The 25,998-nt window shown below is 33.3% G+C and overlaps 1 protein-coding gene across 1 annotated transcript in view; it reads right to left on the bottom strand.

Moving 5' to 3' along the window:
• The window catches only part of WWP1 (WW domain containing E3 ubiquitin protein ligase 1), a 112,299-nt gene that overhangs the window by 27,719 nt on the left and 58,582 nt on the right, over positions 1-25,998 (bottom strand). The window contains exons 12-16 of the mRNA XM_044668297.1: positions 12,103-12,157; positions 11,924-12,008; positions 11,658-11,786; positions 4,362-4,434; positions 3,709-3,780 (exon numbers count right to left, since the gene is read on the bottom strand). Coding sequence (XP_044524232.1) covers positions 3,709-3,780; positions 4,362-4,434; positions 11,658-11,786; positions 11,924-12,008; positions 12,103-12,157 — 414 coding nt within the window. The remainder of the gene's footprint in view (positions 1-3,708; positions 3,781-4,361; positions 4,435-11,657; positions 11,787-11,923; positions 12,009-12,102; positions 12,158-25,998) is intronic.

The raw sequence follows: 25,998 nt of genomic DNA, 5'->3' as shown, positions 1-25,998 counted from the left end.
GTTTAAAAAAAATACTGGAAAATTACAGGACTGAAACTTTTCTGAAAATGATAAGTATTATCTAAATTTGAAATGCATTATTTGTAATGGAGTTAAGCTAAAGTCTTTCTAATAAGATAAATACTATACTAAAAATTCTAGTTACAGCAATGAGTCAAGAAAAAGAAATTGAAAGAAAAAGCAAAGGGGAAACAAAAGTACTGCCTTCTGTAGATGATATGAAAGTTTACCTAACAAAAACTGGAGCGTCTACTAAAAAAACTAATCAAAGTAATTTACTTCAGCAAAGTTAAAAGATATAAAACGAACCCCCAGAAATCATTAGGATTTCTTTATATTTATACTAACAAATCCCAGCAGAAGCAGTAGAAAGAGAAATTCTAATTAACTATAGGTAATACAAAATAGGAAGTCTACCTGCCAAAACATGCACAGAAAGTATAGTTAATTAGATATATAGAGAGTTAGAAATATAGTTAGGAAAAATAATTAACAAAATTCATCTGGAGGAAAAAAGTTCAAGAAAATCAATAGAATCATCAATTAATAAAAATGAGGAGGAAAGAGGCTTACAGTACCGGATCTCAAACCATACTACAAAACTGCAATCAAAACAATCTGTATCAGGATAAGAAATAGAGAGGTTGATCAATGGAAAAATTAGATACACTATATATGGAAACAAATGAGCACAGTAACCTAGTGTCTGATAAACCCAAAGATCACAGCTATGGAGGCAAGAATTCAGTATCTAACAAAACTGTTAGGAAAACTGGAAAGCAGTTTGAGAGAAACTTGGCATAAAAGTTCTAAGGTAAGCTAAAATTCTAAGATAAGCTAAAAATGAGCAAAGAACTTAAACATATGGGCAAATAACAGAAGCAAATTGGGGGAGTATAGAAGACCTATTAGATCTATGGATTAGGGGGAAAATTCATAACCAAAAAAGAAATAGTTAAGTTCATTGGTGATAAAATGAATCATTTTGATTACACAAAACTAAGTTTTTGTACAAATAAAACCAATACAACTAAAAATCAGAAGAAAATTAGGAAACTAGGGGAAATAAATTTTGCAGTTAAGTTTTTTTTGATAAAGGTTTCACTCCCAAATATACAGGGAACTCAGTCACATTTACAAGAGTCATTCCCCAACTGATAATTAGTCAGATATGAATAGGCAGTATTCAGAGAAGAAATGAAAGCTATCAATAGTCATATGGATAAAGTTTTAAATCACTAATAATGAGAGAAAAGCAAATTTAAATACCTCTAAGGTAACACTTCACAAACATGTCAAATTGGCTAATATGATAAGGAAAATAATGAATGCAGGCAGGGATGTGGGAAAAATGTATCTGGTAGAGCTATGAACTAGTTTAACCATTCTGAAGAGCAATTTGGAAATATACTCAGAAAGCTATTAAACTTTAAATACCCTTTGACCAAGCAATACTATTTTAGGTCTACATTCAAAGAGAACAAGGAAATTTTAAAAAGTAGCAATTCTTTTTGTGACAGTAAAGAACTAGAAACTAAGGGGGTACCCATCCAGCTGGGGAATGGCTAAAACAGCAATAGTATATAAATGCAATTGAATATTCTGTTGCTGTAAGAAATAATGAAGAGAATCATTTCATAAAAGCCTGGGAAACTGTCTACGCACTGATAGAGAAGTGAGTGAGCAGATCAATGAGAATAGTTTTTACAGTAACAATACTGTAAAGATAAACAACTGTGAAATACTTAGTAACTCAAAAACACAATTTATCAATGTTGTTCAATTGTTTCAGTTGTGTGTGATTCCATTTTGAGGTTTTCTTAGCAAAAAAAAAAAAAAAAAAAAAAGCCTTTTCTTTCTCCAGCTCTTTTACAAAGAAACTGAACAAAGTTAAGTGACTTGCCCAGGGTCACACAGCTAGTCTGATGCTAGATTTGAACTCATGAAGATGAAGTCTTCCTGATTCTAAGTCCAGCACTTTATCTACTGGGCTACCTAACTGGCCTGACACAATGATCAAGTACAATTCCAAAGGACTCATGATGAAATATCCTATCCAACTCCAGATTGAGAAGTGATGGAATTAAAGAGTAAAAACTGATGTGTATTATTGTCTTCTATATAATTTTAAAAAATTATTTTCTGAAGAGAGAACACAGTTAATGCAGAAATGTTTTGTCTAACCGTAAATATTTTTAATTGGTTTTATTTTTCTTGCCTTCTTGAACTTCTGTTAAAGAAGAAATCATATAGCTACCATTGGATTCACTGGAAACTATGATGAAAAAAGAATCTTAATAGCATTTTTCAAGCAATCATAAATGAAATTATTGGATTTGTTAGAATAAGAAATAAAAATAAAAATAATCCACTAGTCATTTTGTGAGAGCAAACTCAAACTAAATATTCAAGGGAATGTTATAACCAAAATCAAGTATTCTCATATCAAAGAAAAAATATTGTGACTATTCAAAAAGAAAGCTGAAATACCAAGGAATGATAGTCGGTATAACACAATATTTAACTAGCTTCAACTAAAACAAATTACAAATTATGGAATACAATATTTGAAAAGGGAAAATATAGATGAACAGTTATGACTACTAATTTACCAAGCAAAAATCAATATAATTCTACAAAGAAAGAAAAGATGAAATGGTAATAAAGAGGCAGTGAAGACAAGTGTCTAAGAATTTGGCACTCTAAAAGAAGTTATACAGGATGATAAAATGAGGAAATCAAGATCAAGAGAAAAATTTGCATGTTGGTGGACAGCAGGGAAGAACATTGGTTATAGATATGTTCCCAAAGAATACTAATTCCATATGATACCAACCTAGGTGAATTAGAATTGGAAAGTTTAAGAAAAATAAAGCACACACAAAGACATAAATCCCTATAAACACAAAAGTAAAAATCTCATAAGTGATCAAAAATTCCAGTAAGGATTCTGGTTGATATTTTGTCAATGGCAACTTGATTTAAGAGGTAAAAGTTTTTCCTTTAATAAATTAGCAATATATTTGATGAGACCAAAACTGAATTTAAGTTGAAAAATTTGGATAATACAAAAGTGAAACAAGAATTCTCTTTTTGTATATATGATCTTCTTTAACTAGTTTAGGGGGGTTTAGGGAGGGATTGAAGTTTGATGGACAACTTCCTAATATATACCATTTTCCTTGTTGTTTTCTTGGTGCAAGTCCTGGTGTTTAAAAAAACAAAGGGAAAGACCTGAAAATAGTAGTTATATATCGAATTCAACCAAATTTAAGGTAAGGATTACAATCTTCAGGTTATTTTAATATTTTTACTTTTAATCACTAGGGTAAAGAAAAATATTATTTATTAAATATTTAAAGATAGCAATATTTTAATAAGTTACATTTATTAATTCTGTTCAGAGAATATAAACTTTAAAGTAGGTTACTTATGAGAGTGCCTGAATGATACATCATAATTATTGTAGAGGTACATCAAATCATTATTAGTACAGGTGTGAAAAAGAATTTTGCACATTTAAGTCAAATAAAATTTCAATAGAACATTTTTGGTATGTATGATTTATAAGTTATAAATTTTTTATATTATATTTACACAAATACTTGATATCTTAATATATTTAATATATTTACACAATTCTTTATAAAAACCAATAGCACTTTTGTATAATTTTGTTAAAATTAGTAATGTTGAATATAGCCTTACCTGTTGGAAAGAGTCTTCAAACAATGTCTGTCGGGATACATTGATTTTCACATGACTGGGTAGTGCATTAGACTAAAAATGTAAATAATATCATTTAATATGCATATATAATTTATATAAAGACAAAGACAAACATTTATGAATGCCATATTTATTTACCACTACAGTATTACTAGAATTTATTTTTTATATACTATGCCAATTTCTACATTAGGGTCACGGATCAGAGAGAATTTCTGTGCATTCCTGTGTCTAGATTCTGGATCAGAAAGCCCTATTAGTGTGCTGCTTTTTACATTTTGTTTAGTCTATAAGAATCCCAAGGAATGTCTTCTTTTTAAAAAAATTTGGTTAATATAAAATTGAGACAAGAATTCTATTCCTGCCTATGTGACCATTATCACCTATGGTTTAGGAAAGGTTTGGAAGTCTGATGGACCACCTCCAAATTAGCTATTTACCAATTAGAGATGTCTTGGGGTGTTTTAAGGGAAGCGCTTAATAATGAGTTCTCAAGAAGTGTATATAGTTACCTTGGCCAGGGGAGTTTTTTGAGAGAATCATCAGACCAGATTAAGATGCTTTGATGGATCAATTAATAAATTATTTTAAAATTAAGAAATACCGCCTCTTGAGAATTTCAATTACAGTACCTGGCACAGATAACGGAAATGTGCAAGTTTCCATCTAAAGCTGCGTTCATAAGCAATTTGTGGGCCTTTAGTTCTAAAAGAAACAAAATATAAAAAGTAAATCAGTAGAATCATATAAACTCAGAGTTAGAATAAACTTCTAAAGTTAAGTTAGTCCAATCTTAACTAGCTTCAACTTGAAGACCTCTAGTAACAGGGAAACTAATAGGGCAGACTATGACAATTTTTTTTTGAAAACTCTAATTATTAGGAGGCTCATTATACTGAGTTAAAATCTGCTTCTTTGATACTTTTCTTGCTTCTTTGTCAAAAAGAAGCTAATAACCTCTCACACTTATATAGCCAAATAAAAGTTATTAATAAAGCTCAATTTTCTGCATTAAATTTATCGGAACTCATTATACATTTATTATGTATAAAGCATCACATTAAGTGAAAGGGATTAAAGATGGGAAAAAAACCCTAAAACTAAAACCACCTTACCACATGCTCATTCATTAATAGAGGCCTATAACATTCTAAATGCAAAATACGTTCATTTCCATTAAAAAAAAATAGAGGGTATTCCTAATAGCAATGGAGTTCTCAGAAATCTCTCTCTCTCTTTTTAAACTCTTATCTCCTAAGTAATACTAAATATTAGTTCTAGTATTGAATCCAAGATAGAAGAGTGGTAAGGGCTAGACAATTGGTGTGAAGGGTTCACATAGGAAGAAGTTACCTGAAGCTAGATTTCAACCCAGGTTCTCCCAGTTCTCCCAACTCCAAAAATGGTGCTCCATTCACCGAGTCAGCTAACTTGCCTCTCAGATATCTCACTATACAATGAAGTGAACTCTAAAACCTCAAAGGTTATTATTGTAAAGAGCATATCCTGGAAAATTCTACCCACCTGGTTATCAAGTAATGGACTATCCTTTGAGAATTAGCCTAACTAATTTTGGAGCAGCTCATCTTAAGAAGGCTAGTATAAATCAATGAAATATTTTCATAGTAACTCATGAAGCTTCTACTCAAGTGTAGAGCAGTGATTCCTAAAGTGGGCACCACCGCCCCCTGGTGGGTGCTGCAGTGATTCCAGGGTGGGCGGTGATGGCCACAGGTGCATTTGGGGGCGGTGAAAGTATGTGACAGGGGGCGCCAAGTAATATTTTTTCTGGAAAGGGGGCAGTAGGCCAAAAAAGTTTGGGAACCACTGGTGTAGAGGATTTAGAAACGATTCTAAAGTCATGTTTACAAAAATAACTTTTGCAACTGATAAGAAACATTAGATAGTTATACTAAGGAAATAAAGAGTTAAGTAGAAAAGGTGGTTTATGTTAATGGTTTCTCTATATCGTATTTAACTGAAAATAAATAGGCTTCTGTCAAGAGATGGCATAGTATTTATGGGGAACAAGAAGTAGACCAATTTGGTTGGAATTTTGAAAACATGGGGAAATTTAATGTATAATCTTCTGGAAAGATAGGCTATAGTCAAACTGTGAAAAGTTCTAAATACCCAATGGAGTTTGCATTTGATAAAAGAGTCAACAGAGAATCAATGATGCTTCTTGAGTAGGGAAGTAATATGATTAGAATTACACTTTAGGACTAATAATTTAGTATATGTACAGAAAATATATTGGGAAAAGGAAGAGATTGGGGGCAAGGAGAATAATAGGAGACTATTTCAGTAGTTCTTGCAAGATGATGAGGAAGTGGATTAGAGTAATGACTAGGTAAGTATAGAGAGTTTCTTCTGGAAGTAGAACTGATATGATTTGATAAGTAACTGGTTATACAAAGTGAGTGAAAATGCAGAGTCAAATATGGCTTTAAAAATGGGTGAATGAAAATATGGTAATGACTTTTAAATATGGAAGCTTAAGAGGAAGAATGGATTTGAGGGCAAAGATGATGAGTTCCATTTAAGACATACAGAGTTTAAGGCTATCAAAACATCCATTGAAATTGTTCAGAAAATAGCTAGCTGGTAATGGGGAAAGAGAACTCAGATTAGATATACTGGTTATGTTCATTTTGGAGTCCAACCAATTGGAGGTAATGAAATACTGAGAAGATTTAGAAAAGGGGGAAAAGAAAGGCAGAAGAATACACTGGAAAAACCCCAAATCCTTGAATTATGTGATCAAGATCTTATTTATACTATCACTTAGCAATGAGAACCTAAATAAAGTGAATTAACATCTCTGGACTTAAATCCTATCTTATGTAAAATGAGAGGCATGGACTAGATGGCCCCTTTTTTAATCCTGCTAGCTCTGAATCTAAGTAATCAAAGTTATTTTTTAAAATATGGTAGCTCACAACAGTCTTGGTATAGAACTACATAGGGAGGATGAAACATGGATAAAGATCTAGCAAATGAGATTGAGAAGGATCATTAAGCAGAAAGGGAAAAAGGAGAAAGCAGCAACAGGAAAACTCTGGAAGAAAAGGGCATCAGAAAGACAAGGTCCAATAATAATAAAAGGAGAAGTATGAGACCTTGAAGAAAAGCAAGTGGAATTAGTAATGAAGAGATTATTGGTAAATATGTTTTGGACATTATTTTCCCAGGATGCAATAAAGGAATAATAAACTAAGGAAGGGGTGAAAACCCATTAAACAAAATACAGTAACATGCTGTGTTCAGATTTTTAGCAGCTAGTTCTTTCTTTGAACCCACACAACTCTAAACACCAAAATTAAAAAACAATTTGGGAAAAAAAACAGGACTGTTATACAGTCCATGAATATTATTCTTTAGGCAGAATGACCACTGATCTTTGCTTAAATGACTCTATGTAAAATATGGAAGACAATGGACAGAGCTAGTAGTGGCAATAAGAAGGAAATATGGTAGTAAGGGTAAGATAAATGCTCAGTGGTCTGGGGCTATTTAATATACTGAGGAATAGTTTTAAGTATCTGAAGAGATCCTGATTGCATCACTATATTAAAGTACAATATAACAGTTTTCATTCACAATGACAGCAACTCAAGTTTATACATTACTTAGTTTTTCCAGATACTTACCAAACGTGTAAGTGGCCTGTGGAGATTAAAATTAATATACAAAATACTAAATATTATATTTATACATTTTTATTAATAATAAACTAACAAAGAAAACTAACTAAAAAGGTACTAACCAGCCCGCTCCTAAGAACAAAAGAGAAAAAGGGAGGAGTTACAGCCAACTTTAAAACAATAATGTGACCACCCAAACATGGAGGCGCAGGAGAGATTAAAGGGAATTTGGGGAAATACTAAGGGACTTATGGGGGATGGTTTCACTAAGTCTGGCCCATCTCCTTTTTCAGTTCTGTATTTCTTTGGTGATATATGTTACTTCTACATAACTTCTCATGAATAATATGTTATGTTGGTTCATGCCCACCATGGGATTCGCTTAGCACTGCTCTTTCAATGACCCTTAGCTTTGGTTCTGTGGAAACCATAATATTCTATGACTTGCAACCATATGCTAGAAGAATATTGTTTTTAAAAATGGGCTTCCCCACCCCCCCACAGAGAGTCATTTAAAACACTCTGCAAAGGTATTCCAACTTTTTCTCATTCTGTTCAACTCCTTCACTAGTTGCATTGCCAGTCCAAATATATCCAGCTTTGAAGGTTGTTGCCCAACTGCATTATCATAGTATGAAGCATTCTTCAGTCACTTCATTTCTCCTGTGTGGATAATTAGGCCTCACTTTAAAAGGCTTCGAAATAAATAAAAGCCAGAAGTGATGAACAAAAACAGGAACATCTGGAGCACCTTACAATATCTGGAATAAAAACCTCTTCTGTCTGTAACTTACTGAACATTTCCTCCATGATAGCTGCAAAAGGTCAAGGCTATTTCTGCATTATATCTTTCAATGTATCTTATATAATTTTGACATGCATGAGATATCTTGTTGGAGGAAAGCTTTTTAGGAAGGTTTATAATACCTTGAATACTTTCCTAACAACCAACAATAACATTAAGAAACTTGAATTCACTTCACCTTTCAGTCAACAAAAAGACCTTTAAAGAAATGGTCTTCTACTAAATATCAATTACAATAGTATATCTTATATACTTCTAATCAAGAATTCTTGTAATACAAATGCATATTATTTTCAAAAATCTTACAGAGCTGAGAAAATAGGTTTATATGTTGGCAGTTATTGACATTTTCTTTAATGCCTTTTATGGCTAATGTCCTTGACTTTTCCCAACCATCTGGCATCTTTATCTCTTTATAATATCTTAAGAATCAGAACTTACTTAACACCCTCAAAATTAGGTTGCAAGGAGTTTGGATGTCTTTAGGGTCAAACATGATTTACTCTCTAATTTCTTTAGTGTCATTTCTATTTCTTTACAGAACAAATCAAAGACTGATATTAGGATGCCTAATATAATAGCTCAACTATTAGTGAAGGAAAAGAGTTTGTTATAAAAATCTTGGCAAATCTTTTCCCTTTTCTTCCCCAAATCTACTCCCTGTTATCTCTGGCATAGTGAATAGAGCACTATACTTGTAGTAAGGAAGACTAAAGTTCAAATACAGTCTAAGCACTTATTAACTTTGTGACCCTGGACAAATGACTTAACTCACCTGCCTCATTTTCTTAATCTGTAAAATAGGGATAATAACACCTATCTCTAGGGATTATTATGATGATCAAATGAAATATTTATAAAGTGCTTTGCAAATCTTAAAAGTATATAAATGCTAGCTATTATTGTTGATATTACTAAATGGTCTGAGAATGTGAGAAACTTTTAACCACATTTCTATACACAGTAGAGCCCTCTTACTCACAGTTTTTGTTTTCTGCAGCTTCAGTATCAACAGTCAAATGCCAATAGTCAGAGGTCAGCCTTTGAAATGTCAGACACTTTCACTTCTATAAAGGGCCTTTTCTGGTCCTGACAGCTGTGCCTTCACTTCTAAGGTTATTTTATATCTACTTTGAATGTATTTTATATATAGCTGTATATTTACATGTTATGCCCCCCATTATGATTTAAGTTTTTTGAGAACAGGGACTGTTTCATTTTGGGGTTTATATATACAGCACTTAGCATCCTCCCTTGCACATGGTTGGTACTTAATAGTTGAGTGATTCTTGAATTTGGTATGGAAAATTAATATTAAATTGGGATATTTTTTGAGAAATGGTTCCCCTTTTGGCTCTAAGAACAGTCTGATTTTAGAGCTCAAACACTCTTTTTCCCAAGCTATGAAACTGGATTGGGTACTTCTATCTTTTATCTAGATCTTTTAGAGGAAGGGAGGAGACGTGATCCTAAAAATTCTCTTGGGTGATGATGGTGGGAAGTGTGCATATGCAGCCATTCTGGAAGCTACATGGCGAGTCTCTTGGCCTCCTTGCACATCTTCCTGTGAAGATGGAGTTTTGGTCTCAGATTCCACTTCCCATATATATGACTATTCTCCAATAAGATGTGTGCAGGGGAGGGACTGAATGATGATGTCAGGAGGGATATATTTTGGTTTGCATGATAGAAGTCAGCCCTTTTTTGCTCACCAACTGCTCCTTCTGAGGCTTCTTTTGGCTGGTGCACCTCTCCTGCCTCACTACCTACTTGTTCCTGCTTAGGGCTCTGCTCCTTCTGGCCTAGCTTAGCTGCCTTGGCTGCTCTTACTAATGTCTCTCCTCTTGGGCCCCACTCACTTGAGTTCTATGGCATCTGTTTGAACTGTGAGGGAGTCTACTGGCAAGTTAGATTTTCTTGAGTGGTCAATAAATAAATACTTTAAAAATAAAAATACAGGTTCCAGAGAATTTCATTCATTACACTGGGGTTGCCCTCATTCCACTACACCATACTGCCTCTCATAACAGCACACAGACAAGGGCAGATCAGTGGGGTATTTAATCTGATTATTGTTTTTGGTCATTCATAAAGCAAAGCAACAGAGTCCTCTGTCTTGTGTGTATCTCTTTCTATATCAGCAGCTATAACTGCAATGTTGTGGGAAAACAGGCAGAAGGTACTAAGAATCATTGAGTTTTAATATCATCTAAACACTTTTATATTATCTTTACTAGTATTGTTCTCTCAGCCTGGAAAGCTTTCTCAATTTTATCTCAAATTCTCCATAAACACGTACATATACACATTTCAGATCATTCATTCATTCTTTCATTAATTTGTTCATGTATTCAACAGTCACTTATAATTGAAGTAAAGTTCTGGGTCTGGAGTCAGGAAAAGAAGAGTTAAAATTCATCTTCAGACACTTAGCAGCTATGTGACTTCAAGCAAGTCTCTTAATGTGTTTGTTTCAATTTCCTTATTTGTAAACTGGGGCTGTAAAAGCACTCACCTCATAGGACTGATGTAAGGATCAAATTAAATAATGTGTAAAATGCTCAGTAAAGTTCCTAGTACCTATTAGTATGTATTTAAATAAATGCTTGGTCTTTTAAATTTCAACACAATAAATTAAATATAAAACATATACAAGATCATGGCAACCTTTATTGTCATCAATATGAACACCCAGAAGGAATTATGAATTCAGAAGGTGTCTGAGAGCACATTTGAACTGAGAAAGATCAGTCTTCCTGACTCCAGACCTGGCACTCAATCCACTACACCTCCTCATTGCCCCCTCAGCATAACTACTAGACACCAAAGAAACTGTAGTAAACCAGGTATACATTTTAATTGGGATTACTTTTGATTATTATATTCACAGATGCATGGGGGTTTTCTTAAAAAGTGCCCCTGAGTTGGTTACTTTTGATTATAAAGAAGTACAAAACCTAAGAATTGAAGGGAGAGGCTAGTAGAACATCCATAAAGAGTCGGCAGTTCTTGTTTACATCTCAGAGATGTTACAGTTAAGTCTCAAGGTCAGAACAAAAAGGACCCAAGATAACTATATAACAGAAATGAACATATTTATTTTATCCTCTATTTTGATATAAAGAAATGGTATTTGGGTAAATCCCATGAGCTTAAGTTATTTATGTTTCTCTTTCTTTAGACGCTGGAGGCAGGTAGTTTTTCTCATTCTTCTCTTTAATTCTTACACTACTTGGTAAAATACTTTGTATATAGATAGTTAAATATTTATTAATGAATTTAGCTCTTGTTACCTGGAGAATATGTATTTTGCTCCCCATCAATAATGAATTTATAAAACTTTACTATAGATTTTTTAGTATGACCCATCCATAAACAAAACCTATTTAAATAGTTTAAGGTAATAAATTAGATGTTTTGCCATAAAGTCTTCATAAATCAGCAGTATCTTAATAGAACTTTAGTTTATCACTTACACAGAGGATTTCCCAGTACGAGGATCTTTAAATGTCGTTGTCTTTGTGTTATGATCAACAAAATACTTGAGACCTTCTCTAGTATATCTGATTTCCCAGCCTTCTGGAAGGGGACTTTCAGGCAATAAACTGAAAAATAAATTTATAAAAACAGTCTAAATACAATTTTTGAACATCAAAAATATTCACCGCTATTTTAGTATATTTCCAATGAACATAGGACAGCTGACTATATTAGAAACTAAATATAGTATATTCTTACTTACCCTTGAGTTCTTGGGTCTTCCCACTGTGTTGTTTTGGTATTATGATTCACAAAGTAAACTCTGTCATTTGAATCTACTCTTTTTTCTAGAAAATAATAATAATTATTATAATAAACATTTAATTTAAGTCATATATTATATCATATAGAATAGCTATCTTTAGAAAGTCTATATCTTACCCCAGCCTGGTGGTAAAGGACCAAGAGGATCATTTTCTGCAGATAACATCGAAGCCTGATTTGGAATAGAAAGAGGAAAAAAGACCAATGATTTGAATGTGCTCTTTATTTAAAAAAGAATTTAAAAATCATGAAACCTAGAAGTTCTATTTAAGCTTTTTAATTTCATAGTGCCTAAAATCTTTCAAAGTAAATAAGCATTTGGTCAGAGCAATGAGACTGAAAGACAAAGATTCCCATAAAAGTATATTATCTGTGGTAAAATGATTGGCCAACTGAAGAGCCTGGCTTTGAAATTTTTAATTTCTTTAACAGAGAAAAGACATAATACTTGGGCACCAAATACTACCAAAAGGTCCTTCTGGAAAAATAGAATGGAAAAGGGAGAAAGTAGGAAAAGGAAGACACTTGAAAAAATACTGTAATATATAAAAGAAAAATAGATAAAAGTAAAACCTTTAAATCACATTGTTATTCAAAACAATTAAAAAATAACTTCTTTAATGGTATGAGATTACTTGAACTCAGTTAATTCAAAGATTGTTTTTCTCCAATGTTTATGTCTAAAATCAACATAGCATTGAGGAGGTGGGGATGGGGGGGGAGCACTTGAGAACTCAGTGATTTAAAGTATGGACTTGGAGAATCATTACAAAGAACCATAGCACTGCACACGCACACACAGGTGCATGTGTACACACATACACACACAAATAGGAAATCTTAGCATTAAGGCACTATATTTAATATGAGACATTTTAATGAACTAAAACATTCAAATGTTAGGAAATATTCTGTAAATGTTCCTCACTGGGAGAAAAAAAGGTTCAATTCAGAAAAATAAAATTTAAAAGAATGAAACAAATCTACAATTGTTGCTTCTTGAAAATAAATTTCCTAATTATAAGTTATTTTATATTTGGCGTTTAACTTTATATTTTCATTATTTTTGAAAAATGTTTAACAATATACTAGATATAGTACTTTATAATAGATTGTCCTTTTCTGGTACCCAAGAAATCTTAAAAATAATTTAAAATCAAAAGTACTAAATTATCTTTACAACATGGATCTTATCAGTCAGAAATTTTTCAAGTATGTCCTTAAAAGTGTAAAAACCTATCTATGTATTCCGTATATATATTTATATCTATAAATACTACTAAAAGCACCAAGAGCCCTCAATTATCCAACATGTTAACAGCCCTTATTAAACATCATAATAATTAAACAACATTAAAATGTGAATGCTCTGATTTGGGTATAGCTCTTAAATAATTTTCTCAAAACAGATTTACAATTCAAAAGAGGAAAACCTTTAAGCTAAAATTTAACAATCAACTGCTTAGAAAGGGGGAAAAACATATAATTCTTATTTGAATAAGATTCACGTTTATGTATATATGTGGAATAGTTAAGATAAGCAACCAACCAGTAATGTTGAAATTACCCGCCTTTTGTTCTGACAACTGGAAAATTACCATTTCTGTTAACCATGTATCATTTTTGTTCCCCCTCTCAACTGATTCCTCCTATGATTTGCCCTCAGGGGAAAAAAAGAATTATGACCCAGAACCATACCTCTTAGCTAACTAGAATAATTTGGTATGGAGTTCTAAGTTAAATGTCTCAACTGGTAGAGCTGGTTTCAGAATCTAAATTAACACAGAAGAAAATTTATTTTATCTGCACATTGAACAATTCATATTGGTGTCTTTGAAAAAAGACTATACATTGAACTATACAGACTTTTTTGGATATATCACTTTTTCAAACTTGAAATTAAAACAATGTATAACATTCTTTAAAATGTCCACTATAATGGAATCTAGCCAGCTTGGCTAAAATAAAAAATACCCTTCAGACTTTCACAGTTTGACAGAATTATAGAAATGGAAGGAAACTCTCAAGACTATCTAGCTCAACTTAAAATAGTCCTTCTAGCATCTGAAAAGCAAATAGCAGGGGCAGCTGGGTGGCTTAGTGGATTGAGAGCCAGGCCTAGAGACAGGAGGTCCTAGGTTCAAATCTGGCCTCAGACACTTCCTAGCTGTGTGACCCTGGGCAAGTCATTTAACCCTCATTCCCTAGCCCTTACTACTCTTCTGCCTTAGAGCCAATACAGAAAGTAAGGGTTTATTTTTTTTTTTTAAATTGAAAAGCAAATAGCCAGGCTTTGGGGGAAAGTTTCTAGTGAGACAAAACCTAGTAGTCCCAAGGCAGTTCATTCCACTTCTATGTGTATAATTTTTAATAATTATTGGAAAGTAATTTCTCAGGTTAAGCCTAAATTTGTGTTTTTGAAGCTTCCATAAAAACAGCTAGCATTTATATAGTTTCTTAAGATTTCAAAGAATTTTATAAATATTATTTTATCCTCACAAAAGTCTGGGAAGTAGGTGATATTATTTGTCTTTTATAGATAATGAAACTGACAGAGGCAAAGATTAACTGACTTGCCCAGGGTCATGCTACTACTATATAAAGCTGGATTTGAACTCAGATCTTTCTGACTCCAGGTCTAGTGCTCCATCCACTGGATCTGGCTAGCTAGTTAAATCTGATCTTCCTAGTTTTTCTACTTCAGGCCAAAGATAACAAACTTAATTATTTTTCTCTTCATTAGGCAAAATAAGGCAGTTTCTTCAAATAATCTTCATATAAAAAGAGCTTTCATCATCTTGGTTGCTTTTATTTTGTACATGCTTAAACTCATCAATGTCCTTCCTAAAATGAGGCCCTTAAAAATGAACAAAACAATCTAGGGAAGAGTACTAAGGCACAATCACCTCCCTAGTTAGTGGTGGTCATTATGGCTCTCTTAAGGCAATCTAAAACCAAATTACATTTTTTGACTATTACATCATATTGAATATGCTATTTTTGAAGTTTATTAAAACCTGATTGTAGAGAAATTGGGAACTTTTAAAGGTTCTGTGAGTTTGGAAGGAAGAAGGGGAGGAGGGAGGGAATTAAACCATGATGTGCTTGATGTGCTGATAAAGACAAATAAGTTTGCAAAATACCCCATAACAAGAGCAGTATAAAGTATAATCATCAGTTAATGCTGACAGGGACCAAGAAGCTGCTGACTCAGTCCTCAGGTAAATATAAAAAAAAGGAATCTGGACCTTAAATTAAAGGATAAATCTCAGTATTCAGAAAAATGCTTTGTCCTTTCAGGGACAAAAAAGAAATAAAGGATATAGTTTACCTTAGATTACAAAAATCAGAATTGAAAGAAAATTCAGATGAATTCAAAGAAAATGAATATGAGAATTTTTTAAAAAGAGAAGTGAACAGAGTTTACAAAATATAGGTCAGTAAGCCTGAATTTTATTCCTGGCAAAATTCTAGAGTGTATTGTTAAAAAAGTAGTTAGTAAATATTCAGAAAAGAAAGCAATGATGACAAAGAGCCATCAAGAAAATGTGATGACAGATGAATCTTATCTCCTTAACTTTCTTATTTGACAGGGTTACTCACCAGGTGAAAATGGAAAGTGCTAAGTACCTAACCTAAATTTTTGCAAAACATTGATAAAGCTTCACTTATTTTTCTTATGGAAAAAAATGGAATATTATGGATTAGATAATTTTATGTTTCTCTTTAATGGAGATTATCATTAGTGTCAGTGTTGGTTCTTACGACTCCAAGCCTCACAGAGGCTTTGTAATAAATAAAACCTTGTGATAATTTACAAAATCAATCTGATCCATAATTCTATTCAACTACAAATATGGGATTATATTCCCCAGTTAATAAATGGTCTTTTTCAGAGGAAGAAATCCAACCTATGAATAACTATAGAAAAAAATGCTTTAAATCACTAATAATTAGAAAAATGTCAATTGAAACAACTCCGAGGTTCTAAGTCACATTTACCCAAAGTTGTTTAGAAAAAAAAAAAAAGAAAATGACAAATATTGGAGAGCCTGTGGAAAAACAAATATATTAATGTACAACTGACAGAACAGTGAACTAGTTCTGGAAAGCAATCTGGAATTCTGCTTTAAAATTATTCAAATGGGCCTAGCAATACTAATACTAGGCCTGTACTACAAAGAGATCAAAGAAGAAAAGGACTCATATGTATAAAAAACATTAATTTTTTAAAAAATATTTTGTGGTGGCTGATTGTGGCTGAATAAATTATGGTATAAGAATGTGAAAGAGTCCTACTGTGCTGTAAGAAATGATGAAAGACTGGTTCAGAGAAATCTTGAAAGATTTGTATGAACTAAGGCAGTAATCAGAAACAGGAGAAAAATTTAAATAAGGGGAAAGGAAAGAGAATAAGTACTTTTGAAGCATCTGTTATGTACCAGGAATTATGCTCTTTGCTTTAGAAATCCTCCCTTGATTAATAATAACAATATCAACAAACAACTTTAGATTTTGGAACAATGATCAATTCAATGAGCAATCCATCACTATTCCAGAGGAATAATGCTAACCAATTTTAGATACTGAGATGATCTCAAAAGTAGAGATTGAGAATTTTTTTTTACATACCACTGAAAGACTTTGTTTTATTACATCCAGCACTGCTGGAATGCCTTGGAAATGTTCTTCTCTCTCAAGTTTATTACATATGTTATATGATGTACATGAAGCTCTGATGAAACTACTATTTCCTTTGTAGAGCTGAGATTTTGCTAGAGGGAATTTTCTTACTCCCATCTCAGAACATTATGTTTATTTACATGAAAATACACAAGTTAGGGTACTTAGTATTAAATGTTTTATTCAGAGGATACCTTTATGTCTATTGGAATAATTTTAAAACTTTTTCTAATTAAGTACTATGGAACCAAAAGGCCACCCATTCTTAAACATTTATAAAGAAAAGATTATTTTTAAATCAAGTTGCTAGAAAGGAACTTTACAAAGAAACATATTATACTAGATAACAAGTCTATAAAATACTGAGAACTGGCATTTCTGCAGGCCGAATAGTAAATGTTAAAAAAATATAATCAAAATGTCTTAATGCTGGAAGCCATCAGGACATTCTGACTTATAACCATTTCTTTTATGTTTGTCCTTCAAGGTTTTCATAAATGTTTTAACTTTTATGATACAATGCAAAATTCTTTAAGTCCAGCTATCAGAAGAAAGTGAAGAAATTGTATTGGGTAACAAATATCTGCTGAATTCCATTCATCTAAAAATCGATCCAGGAAATGCACTGTCTTTCAAATCATGCTGTATCAGTTCTATTAAAATTCTTACACATAAAGGGAAATGTTTGGTATTGCAAGTGGAAATATAGATAATTTATTGTTATATGTGATCAACAAATTTTAAAACGATTACTTTGTTAATCAATTTGTAATCCAAAAAAGGCAGTCTTTGTACTAGTCCAATTATCTTCATAAGCTCCTACAACTTATATATCCTAGAAGCACTAAAACTACAACTAGTTTAATTTTTTTAAAGTGGAATTACTCAACCAATATCCAAAAAATTTACTAGAAGTGATTCTAAAAAGAAGACTTTTAACACTTTTTAACCTAAAGAATATAATTACAACAATAAAATGCAATTGGATGTGTCTGTCACCTCATATAGCAGTTTTTCCTTCAACCAATACTTGTAATGAACTGAGTTTCCTGGATAAATTAATTTTCTCCAGGGATAAAGTTTGCCCCTTAGATAAAACTTTAAAAGTTAAACATTTTGAGGAAAAGTTTTCTATTACATATTACACATTTTTTTTGCTGTTTTAAACAGATAATTTGGAACATAATTCCAACCTTTTCTTGATGACTCAGGCTCATGATTATGCATATTAATTATTAATTTGCTGTAATTCAATGATACACTTGGGATTTAAGATGTGTAGGACTGTCTGCCTCTACACTAAATGGTCCCAAATTCCTAGGCTTTTCTGGTTATTTCTTCTGTCTTCACTCTCTGCTGTCAGCTGTTACTTCTTACTGCAGTCTGCTGTTAACAGTCCCTCCCCAAGTTTCCTTCGTAACCTAGAAAAAAAACACTGAAGATATCTAGAGGAAACCAAATAACCAAGATTATTAAATGAGTACTCTTAATTGTATTCACAATACTTAAGCCGAAAGGCTTTTATGTACATGGATTTTGTGTGCAATTCTTTTTCCTAATCAGAATCCTTTTACTTACTTCTGGGTTGCAAGTCATAAGACTGAAGCTGCTCTAAGTCTAAATGCCAAACAATCTGACTTTACTGTATAATGATTTTCAGAATGATTTCCAGCTTCAAAAATGACTTAGCTTAGGGAGAAAAAAATAGATATTTATTGAAGCAGAACCCTAAACATAAATATAAAAAATTCAAATGATTTACTTTCTAAAAACAGGAGAGTATTTTCCTTGCTTTTAGCAAACTTGATATATGAAAAATCAGATTTAAAAAATTAGGGAAGGAAAGAGGAGAGAGGAATAAGCGTTTAAGAGTCTATGTGCCAGGCAAAATATTCAATGTGCCATCTAGTTGTAGAGGGAAGAGTATTCAACTTGGTGAAATGTTTATTTATTTTACAGGAGATTCCTTTTAATACTGAGTGCCCATTGTAGATTTTAAATTATCTGTATACAAATTCCATAAGCATATAAACATGTATACACACAAATATGTATCAAACATCTCTTAATTCCACTGCTTTCTCTTTCTTAATTTTGTCTTATTTATTCTGTATATAGCCTGCTTTGTATAAATTTGAATCTGTCAGTTCCCCCTTTATATTGAAAACTTCTCGAAGGCAGGGACTGCCTTTTGTCCTTTTATTGGATTTGCCCTTAGCAAAGAGCCTGGCTCATGTTAGGCACTTAATTTGTATTGGGTTGAATATCTGCATATGTTTAGTGTAACATTCACAAAAGAATCATTAAGCTTTTTGTAAAAAATATCAATTCTTAAACATGAATTATTAAGTAAAGCACTATTGGGAGTGGCCAGCTGAACAAATATTTTTTTTTAAATCTATTTTTATAGAAATAGTCATTAAGAATTGACCACATGTATAAATCAAAATTGGAAGGGGAAAAAAAAACAAAACACCTTTTATACTGTTTCCAATAAGAAAAGAAACAAAATTGGTCTTGTCACAATCATAATTCTTTGGGGAATTAGAGAAGTTATATGCTCCTGATAACCTAATCAGATGGAAACCTTCTCTGTAATAACAAGAAGAGCATTTATATAGCACTTAGAGGTTTGTAAGTGCTTTTACAAATATTAATCTCATTTGATTCTCACAACTCTGGGAGGTAGGTGGGTACTATTTTACAGATGAGGAACCTGAAGCAGGAAGAGGTTAAGTGATTTGCCCAGAGTCATACAGTTGAAGTATTCCTGACTCCAGGTTAAGCATTCTATCCATTATGCCACCTATCTACTTCAGTATAATACTTTTTTTTAAACCCTTAACTTCTGTGCATTGGCTCCTAAGGTGGAAGAGTGGCAAGAGTGGGCAAAGGCGGTCAAGTGACTTGCCCAGGGTCACACAGCTGGGAAGGGTCTGAGGCCGGATTTGAACTTAGGACCTCCCATTTCTAGGCCTGACTCTCAATCCATTGAGCTACCCAGCTGCCCCTTCAGTATAATACTTTGAAGATATCCAAGGCTGTACCTTGGAAAATCTGAAACAAAAGTTAAATGGATTAATCCCATCTGAAAGACAACTAAGGTTTCCAGATGTTTCTAAGAGGGGCTGCTGCGATAGCAACTACCTCTGTGTTCAGAATCTTCCCTCAGAATTCCTGGAGTCCTTTACATAAGACACCTCATTGAAAGATCAGCAACAACTGCAAAGCAGAGAGAAATTAAAGGAACTAATTATAGAAGCAGTACTTTTGCTAATGTTAATCAAGGATACATATGATAAGTGAATAAATTATGTCAATTCTATCTTCAACTAAATTTTGATAACATCATGAAGTTCTGAACGTGATAAGAAAAATTCTTTGCTCAGATGATGATTCACATCAGTTTTTCCTACAAATCACCATTTCTCAAAACAATTGCAAAAAACTGGAATTTATTATCAATGCTTATACAAAAGTATAATTTCTTTTCTTCTGACAGGTATATAGGTTGGCAAATTTGAAGCTTAGAGATCATCTAGTCCAACTGTGTTATTTTATAGATCAGGAAACTGAGGCCCAAAGACTAAGCAACACAGTCGGTAGAGCAAGGGTTTGTTTGAAGGTCTCTGATTCTAAATTGTGTCCTTATTCCACCATAGTACCTCTCCCCACCTCCAAGTTCTTCAATGAAGTACATATAGAATGTTGAAGCAAACACTAATCCATTCATATAACTGCAAATTTGGGAGGAAATTGTTTATCAGTATTTTATTACTAAATTCTAAGCACATTTGTTCAAATTCATAAATTACTGGGATAAAAAAATTCATAAATTACTGGGATAAACTGCTTTTGAACAGTCTTATATTTAACCTGTATGTCATAGAACAACTACTAAAGAATAAAATATAGCTAAAGAATAGAAAACTGAAAATAAGTATTTAATAATCATATGATCTATCCTCTTTATACCTGAATGAGTTATACTTTAATTGCTTATTTTAAATTAAAACCTAAATTAAATTTTAAATTGTAGTAAAATTCTCTTTAAGTCAAAGTATTTATGGAGAAGTAAATATGATCCAAAATTTTCCCAAATCAAAAGATTTAAGTTAATAACATAGTAACGTGGAGAAGCTCATCATCACCAGGCCATTCATCTAGAGTTAAAATTATTTTAACTCTACAACAACTCATAAAAGATCAACAACTAAGGTATGGAGCAGCTCTGATGTTTATCAATGGAGGAAGTAGCCAAACCAAAGAAATGCCTAATCTTTTAAAAGACTGCAGTAACACAAATACAAGAAGAAAAAAAAAAACCAACTAACTTAATTAGTAAGGATATAGGAATTAATGTAAAAAAATAGAAAAAAATTAATGAGGAAATATTTCATCTGAAAAAATTAGACTTGGGAAAACTTGCCAACCCCCCCCCCTTCACTTTTTCTTACACTAAATTTATATTTTTTCTGGAAATGTTTCTCTACATATATTTATGGTTCTTAGTGATACTTGCTTCTGGTTAATGTCTATTTCCTTTATTACTTATTATTCATTCATACATTCATTCATACAATTATATATTAAATGCTTGATATATAACACTTTTGACATATGGAAAGGCAAATTTAGAAGTTATTTAGTTTAATTCAAATAAAACAGTTATTAAACATCTCCAATATATGGACATTTCTATATAAAACTAGCAAGAGCTGAAAATGAAAATTTAGCCAAATTTTCACTTTCCCATGGTGTAACATTATTGTCTCAGAGTAAGTAAAGCATTGTCAGAGATATTTTTGTTTTATTCATTGCTAGAGTATTACAGAACTACAAATAGAGCATGAACTTAGATATTCCTGGGCTCAAAAAATTTTCTTTCAAATATAGTTATGGTAAAAATCTTATTCATTCAGAGTTTTTTTTTTTTAATTTTTTTTTAAACCCTTGTACTTCGGTGTATTGTCTCATAGATGGAAGATTGGCAAGGGTGGGCAATGGGGGTCAAGTGACCTGCCCAGGGTCACACAGCTGGGAAGTGGCTGAGGCCGGGCTTGAACCCAGGACCTCCTGTCTCTAGGTCTGACTCTCACTCCACTGAGCTACTCAGCTGCCCCTCATTCAGAGTTTATGATAACTCTATCTGTGATAACCTAACATTGAACTTTGTATTATTTATGGGGGAAAAATTGTTAAGGAGCTGGCCTAAATAAAGTTAAGAAGCCATTTAGCTCAAAGAAGAAAAGCAAGCTTTTTTGGGGTATATGGACACTGACAATAAATGGGTGCTAATTACATTTGACTTATCTAGTCATCCAAAAAGGTGAGGCAAATGTCTATTTAATGTCTTTAACACAATGTTAAAATTGGAAGTGACCTTAGAAACCATCCGCAATCTTCCTCACTTGTAGATGATAATACTGAGGCTTAGAAGTTAACTTACATTTCTTTTAAAATATTATATAATTCAGGCTTTTTATTCATTCTTTCTAACCTTTATTAACTGATAACTATAAACACAATAAAAGTCATCAATCTGTAACTTTGGTATAAGTCCTGTTCATACACATGGCACTGTGGAAAGAATGCAGGACCCAAAGTCAGGAAACTTGATTTAAATACTACCCCAAGCAGTGATTAGTTGTCTGATCACATGTAAGGTGATAAGCCTTCTCAGAGTCTCAGATTCTTTATCTGAAAAGTGGAGATAATAAATCTAAACCATCTAACTCATAAGATTATTATAAGAAAAGAATGTAGCAAAAATTATAATTATATAAATGTGCGTTATTTTAATTGTTATTAATAACCATAGCTAGAAACAACAAAAACTTTGCATGCACACTGCCAATGTTAGGAATGTTTCTGTTCAAAGCACTAGTCAAATGAGGAATGGGGGATTTCCCCCTTTATCTCCTATGAAGAATGGAAAGGAAACGTGCTATGAATAAATAGATAGGGGAAGCTAGGTGGCTCAGTGGATAGAAAGTCAGGCCTAGAGATGGGAGGTCCTGGGTTCAAATTTGGCCTCAGACACTTCCTAGCTGTGTGAACCTAAATAAGTCACTTTACCCCCACTGTCTAGCCCTTACTGCTCTTTTTTCTTGGAACCAATACTTAATATTGATTTTAAGACAGAAGATAAGGGTTAAAAACAAAATCAACCCAATCACCAGAAAAGAAGCACTTCCCCATCATCTTTGGCTGCCTTCTTCCTATGGATGCCCTGTTCCCCATAACTTACATGTTTTCAGTGTTTTGGTGTTGCCCCAAAGTACTGAATTTTTGTCCTGCAACTCACACATCCTTAGTACCACCTGGTCTCAAGGCATCTTCCTTCTCTGTTTGGAAAGAGTAGAGAATTTGTCCTAGACTTTCTTTTTAGGAAGCAGGTGGAGGGCAGCCTTTACGGTTCCTTTTCTACGAGGCTGTGTTTCTCTGGATTATAAGGCCTGTGTGGGGATACTCTCTCCCCCTGCCTCCAGCTTCATGTTTCTTTTTATGCCTTGTCTTCCATTACAAGGAGCTCAAAGTGGGAGCTCCCTGATGGTAGGTTCTCCATAAATGCTTCCTGCTTAATTTAGTACCCCATCACAACTCCTGGTCTTATGAGAAAGCAGATCTCATCTAGATAAGAGAAGGCTATCAGAAAGAATGGCCTGAAATCAAACTGAGATGTGACTGGATGCTTGTTTCTTCTCATTATTTTTAGGGTTTTGGGAGGGTCATGTTTACCCCATGTTTGGAATGCACTCCCTCGTAAACTCTATGTTTGAGAATTTTTGGATTCCTTCAACACACTGTTCAAATGCAGTCTTCTATAAGAGACCTTGTTCTGTGTCCCCCATGCTAGTGCCTCTCCACCTTAATTACCTGGAAAGCAGTTACATTCTAACTACATTAAGTGGCCCAGGAAGGAAGTGTGTTAGACGTGGAGTCAAGAAAATCTGAATTTAAATCCTACCAAAGATATTTACTAGCTGTGGGACCCTGGACTAGTGACTCTCTCAGTCTCAGTTTACTCATCTGTAAAAGAGAGATGATAACATCACCAACCTCACAGAGTTGTTAAGATCAAACAAGGGAACACATATAAAGTGTTTTGCAAATCATAAAATTTTATATAAATGCCAACATCCTTTATTGACTTTATATGGAATATATTGACTACATTCCATACATTTATGTACATGCATGTACATGTTCATTATGCATGTACCTAATAGAATATAACATAACTTTACCAGTCTTAAAGACAAAAATTGATATATGTTTTCTAGATGTCAGCCTGACCTTATTTTTGTCTCTGAGTACTCAACAGAGAGCACAGTGCCCGGTATACATATGGTGCTTAATAAATGGTTACTGAATGATTGATGAGATAATCTAAATTGGGATTTCATGTAATATGTGACAGAGATAGGTGCAAGAGAACCTTCTGTTGAACCTGAAAGGAAGAGAGGATCCTAGATTGGTGTTGGAAAACATCTAAGACAAGACATCTGATCCAAGCCCTCCCCACCCCAAGTGATTGTACAGAAAGAATAAATGATCACACAAAGCCAGATTTCAAATTCTCACTTCAGATTCAGTGTTGGCCATCTAATGTCCTATTGCTTTAAGTCTAATCACTTATTAAGTCAAGGAGGAGAAAAAGCAATTTTCTTTTGGTGAAACCCAGGCCTTTCTATAAGAAGCTTTGCCCCAAATCCTTTAATGTTAAAGAGTTTTTCCTCTGCAGTTTGCCTTCTGTTTTTTTGTACCTGGCTATTTGTATATTCCTACTGTCTCCCTTACTAGACTTGTGAGCTCCTGGTCCAGAGCAAGGACTGGAGTTTTGGGGCCTTTCTTTGTATCCTCAGCACTCAAATGTGCCTGGCACATTAGCAGAGGCTGAATATATACTTGCTGATCAAATGACTTTCTTCGCAAGACAACAGGCCACTGTATTGTGTTGTTAGGTTTTTTTCCCCTCTTCTATCAAGCTCCCTATCTGGAGCATGAGGCTCTTGTTAATCTCTTAATAAATGGGTACAGCTTTTGTGAATAACAGATCTGCTCTAATAGTAAACTAAGTAACTCAAGTCTGAGACTCCAATTGTTTGAGAAACCAAAAAGTATTAAGTGTCTACTATGTGCCAGGCAATGTGCTAGGTGTTCAAAGAATGAAACAGTACCTACTTGGAAAGAAATTACTTAATACATTAATTCCCCTGTGAGTTAAAGCCAGTCCTCTGACACTGAGACACCAGATCCCACTCTTCCTAACTGCCTAAAACCTTCAAAACAGCTTCTTTCTGTCTCCATTCATTCTTCCCCCATCTTACAAATTGTCCTACCAAGTAATGCTTTTCCCCATCCTGGGCCTTGTAGTTCTTCTATTTACTTCCCAGACACAGGCTATCCTGTTCCTTTGTTTTCCTGGGTTTAAGCTGCCAGAAGTCACAGAATCACAGATTTGAAAGTGACCTTAAAATTATCCAATCAAATCCTTACCTTTTACAGATAATGAATCAAACAAGTAAGCTTGTTTTAAGTGCCTGGTTTGTATGTATCAGGCAACAGAGAAACAAAAGTCAAAGCAAAACAGACCTTGCCTTCAAGAGATTATATTCTAACAGAGAAGACAATTTGTATATGTATAAGATGATATATATATATATATATATGTAACAAAGACAAAGCAGATAAAAGGTAACCTTGAGGGAGATGATACTAGCACTTCAGGAAACCAAGAGAGGCCAACACAGAAAGTGTTGTTTAAACTAAGAAGGAAATCAGGGATTATAAGAATTGAAGATGAGGAACAAGAGTATTCTAGGCGTGGGGGAAAGTCAGCCCAAAGTCATGGAGACAGAATGATATGCTGTGCATGATGAACAGCAAGAAGAGTACTAGGACAAGATGGTAGAGTTCATGGAAAGGAGTAATATGCAAAAAAAGCTGAAAAGATAGGATGGATCGTGAAGAACTTTAAATACAAAACTGAAGATTTACATTTAATCTTCAAGGTAGAGTTTGCTGAATATGAGGATAACCATGGTCAAATATGTACTTTAGGAAAATCACTTTGGTAGCTGGGGCATGGGGGGAGGGGTAGATTGAGGTGTGAAGAGAATTGAAGCAAGGAGATGAATATAGGAAGCTACTGCAAGAGTCCAGGAAAGAGATAAAAAGAACTGAACTGGGATGCTGGCTATACAAGTACAGTGAAAAGTATTGATAACAGATGTGTAAAGAGTTTTGCCCAAAACTACACAATAAATTAGTGGTATAAAGGGATAAGACTGAGTTAATGACATTTTGTCTATTTGTGGTTTTATC

The sequence above is a fragment of the Gracilinanus agilis genome, chromosome 1, assembly GCF_016433145.1.
Source record: "Gracilinanus agilis isolate LMUSP501 chromosome 1, AgileGrace, whole genome shotgun sequence".
NCBI classification, from domain to species: Eukaryota; Metazoa; Chordata; class Mammalia; order Didelphimorphia; family Didelphidae; genus Gracilinanus; species Gracilinanus agilis.
Note: the sequence above shows the minus strand (reverse complement) of the source record. Positions and strands in the feature narration are given on the sequence as shown.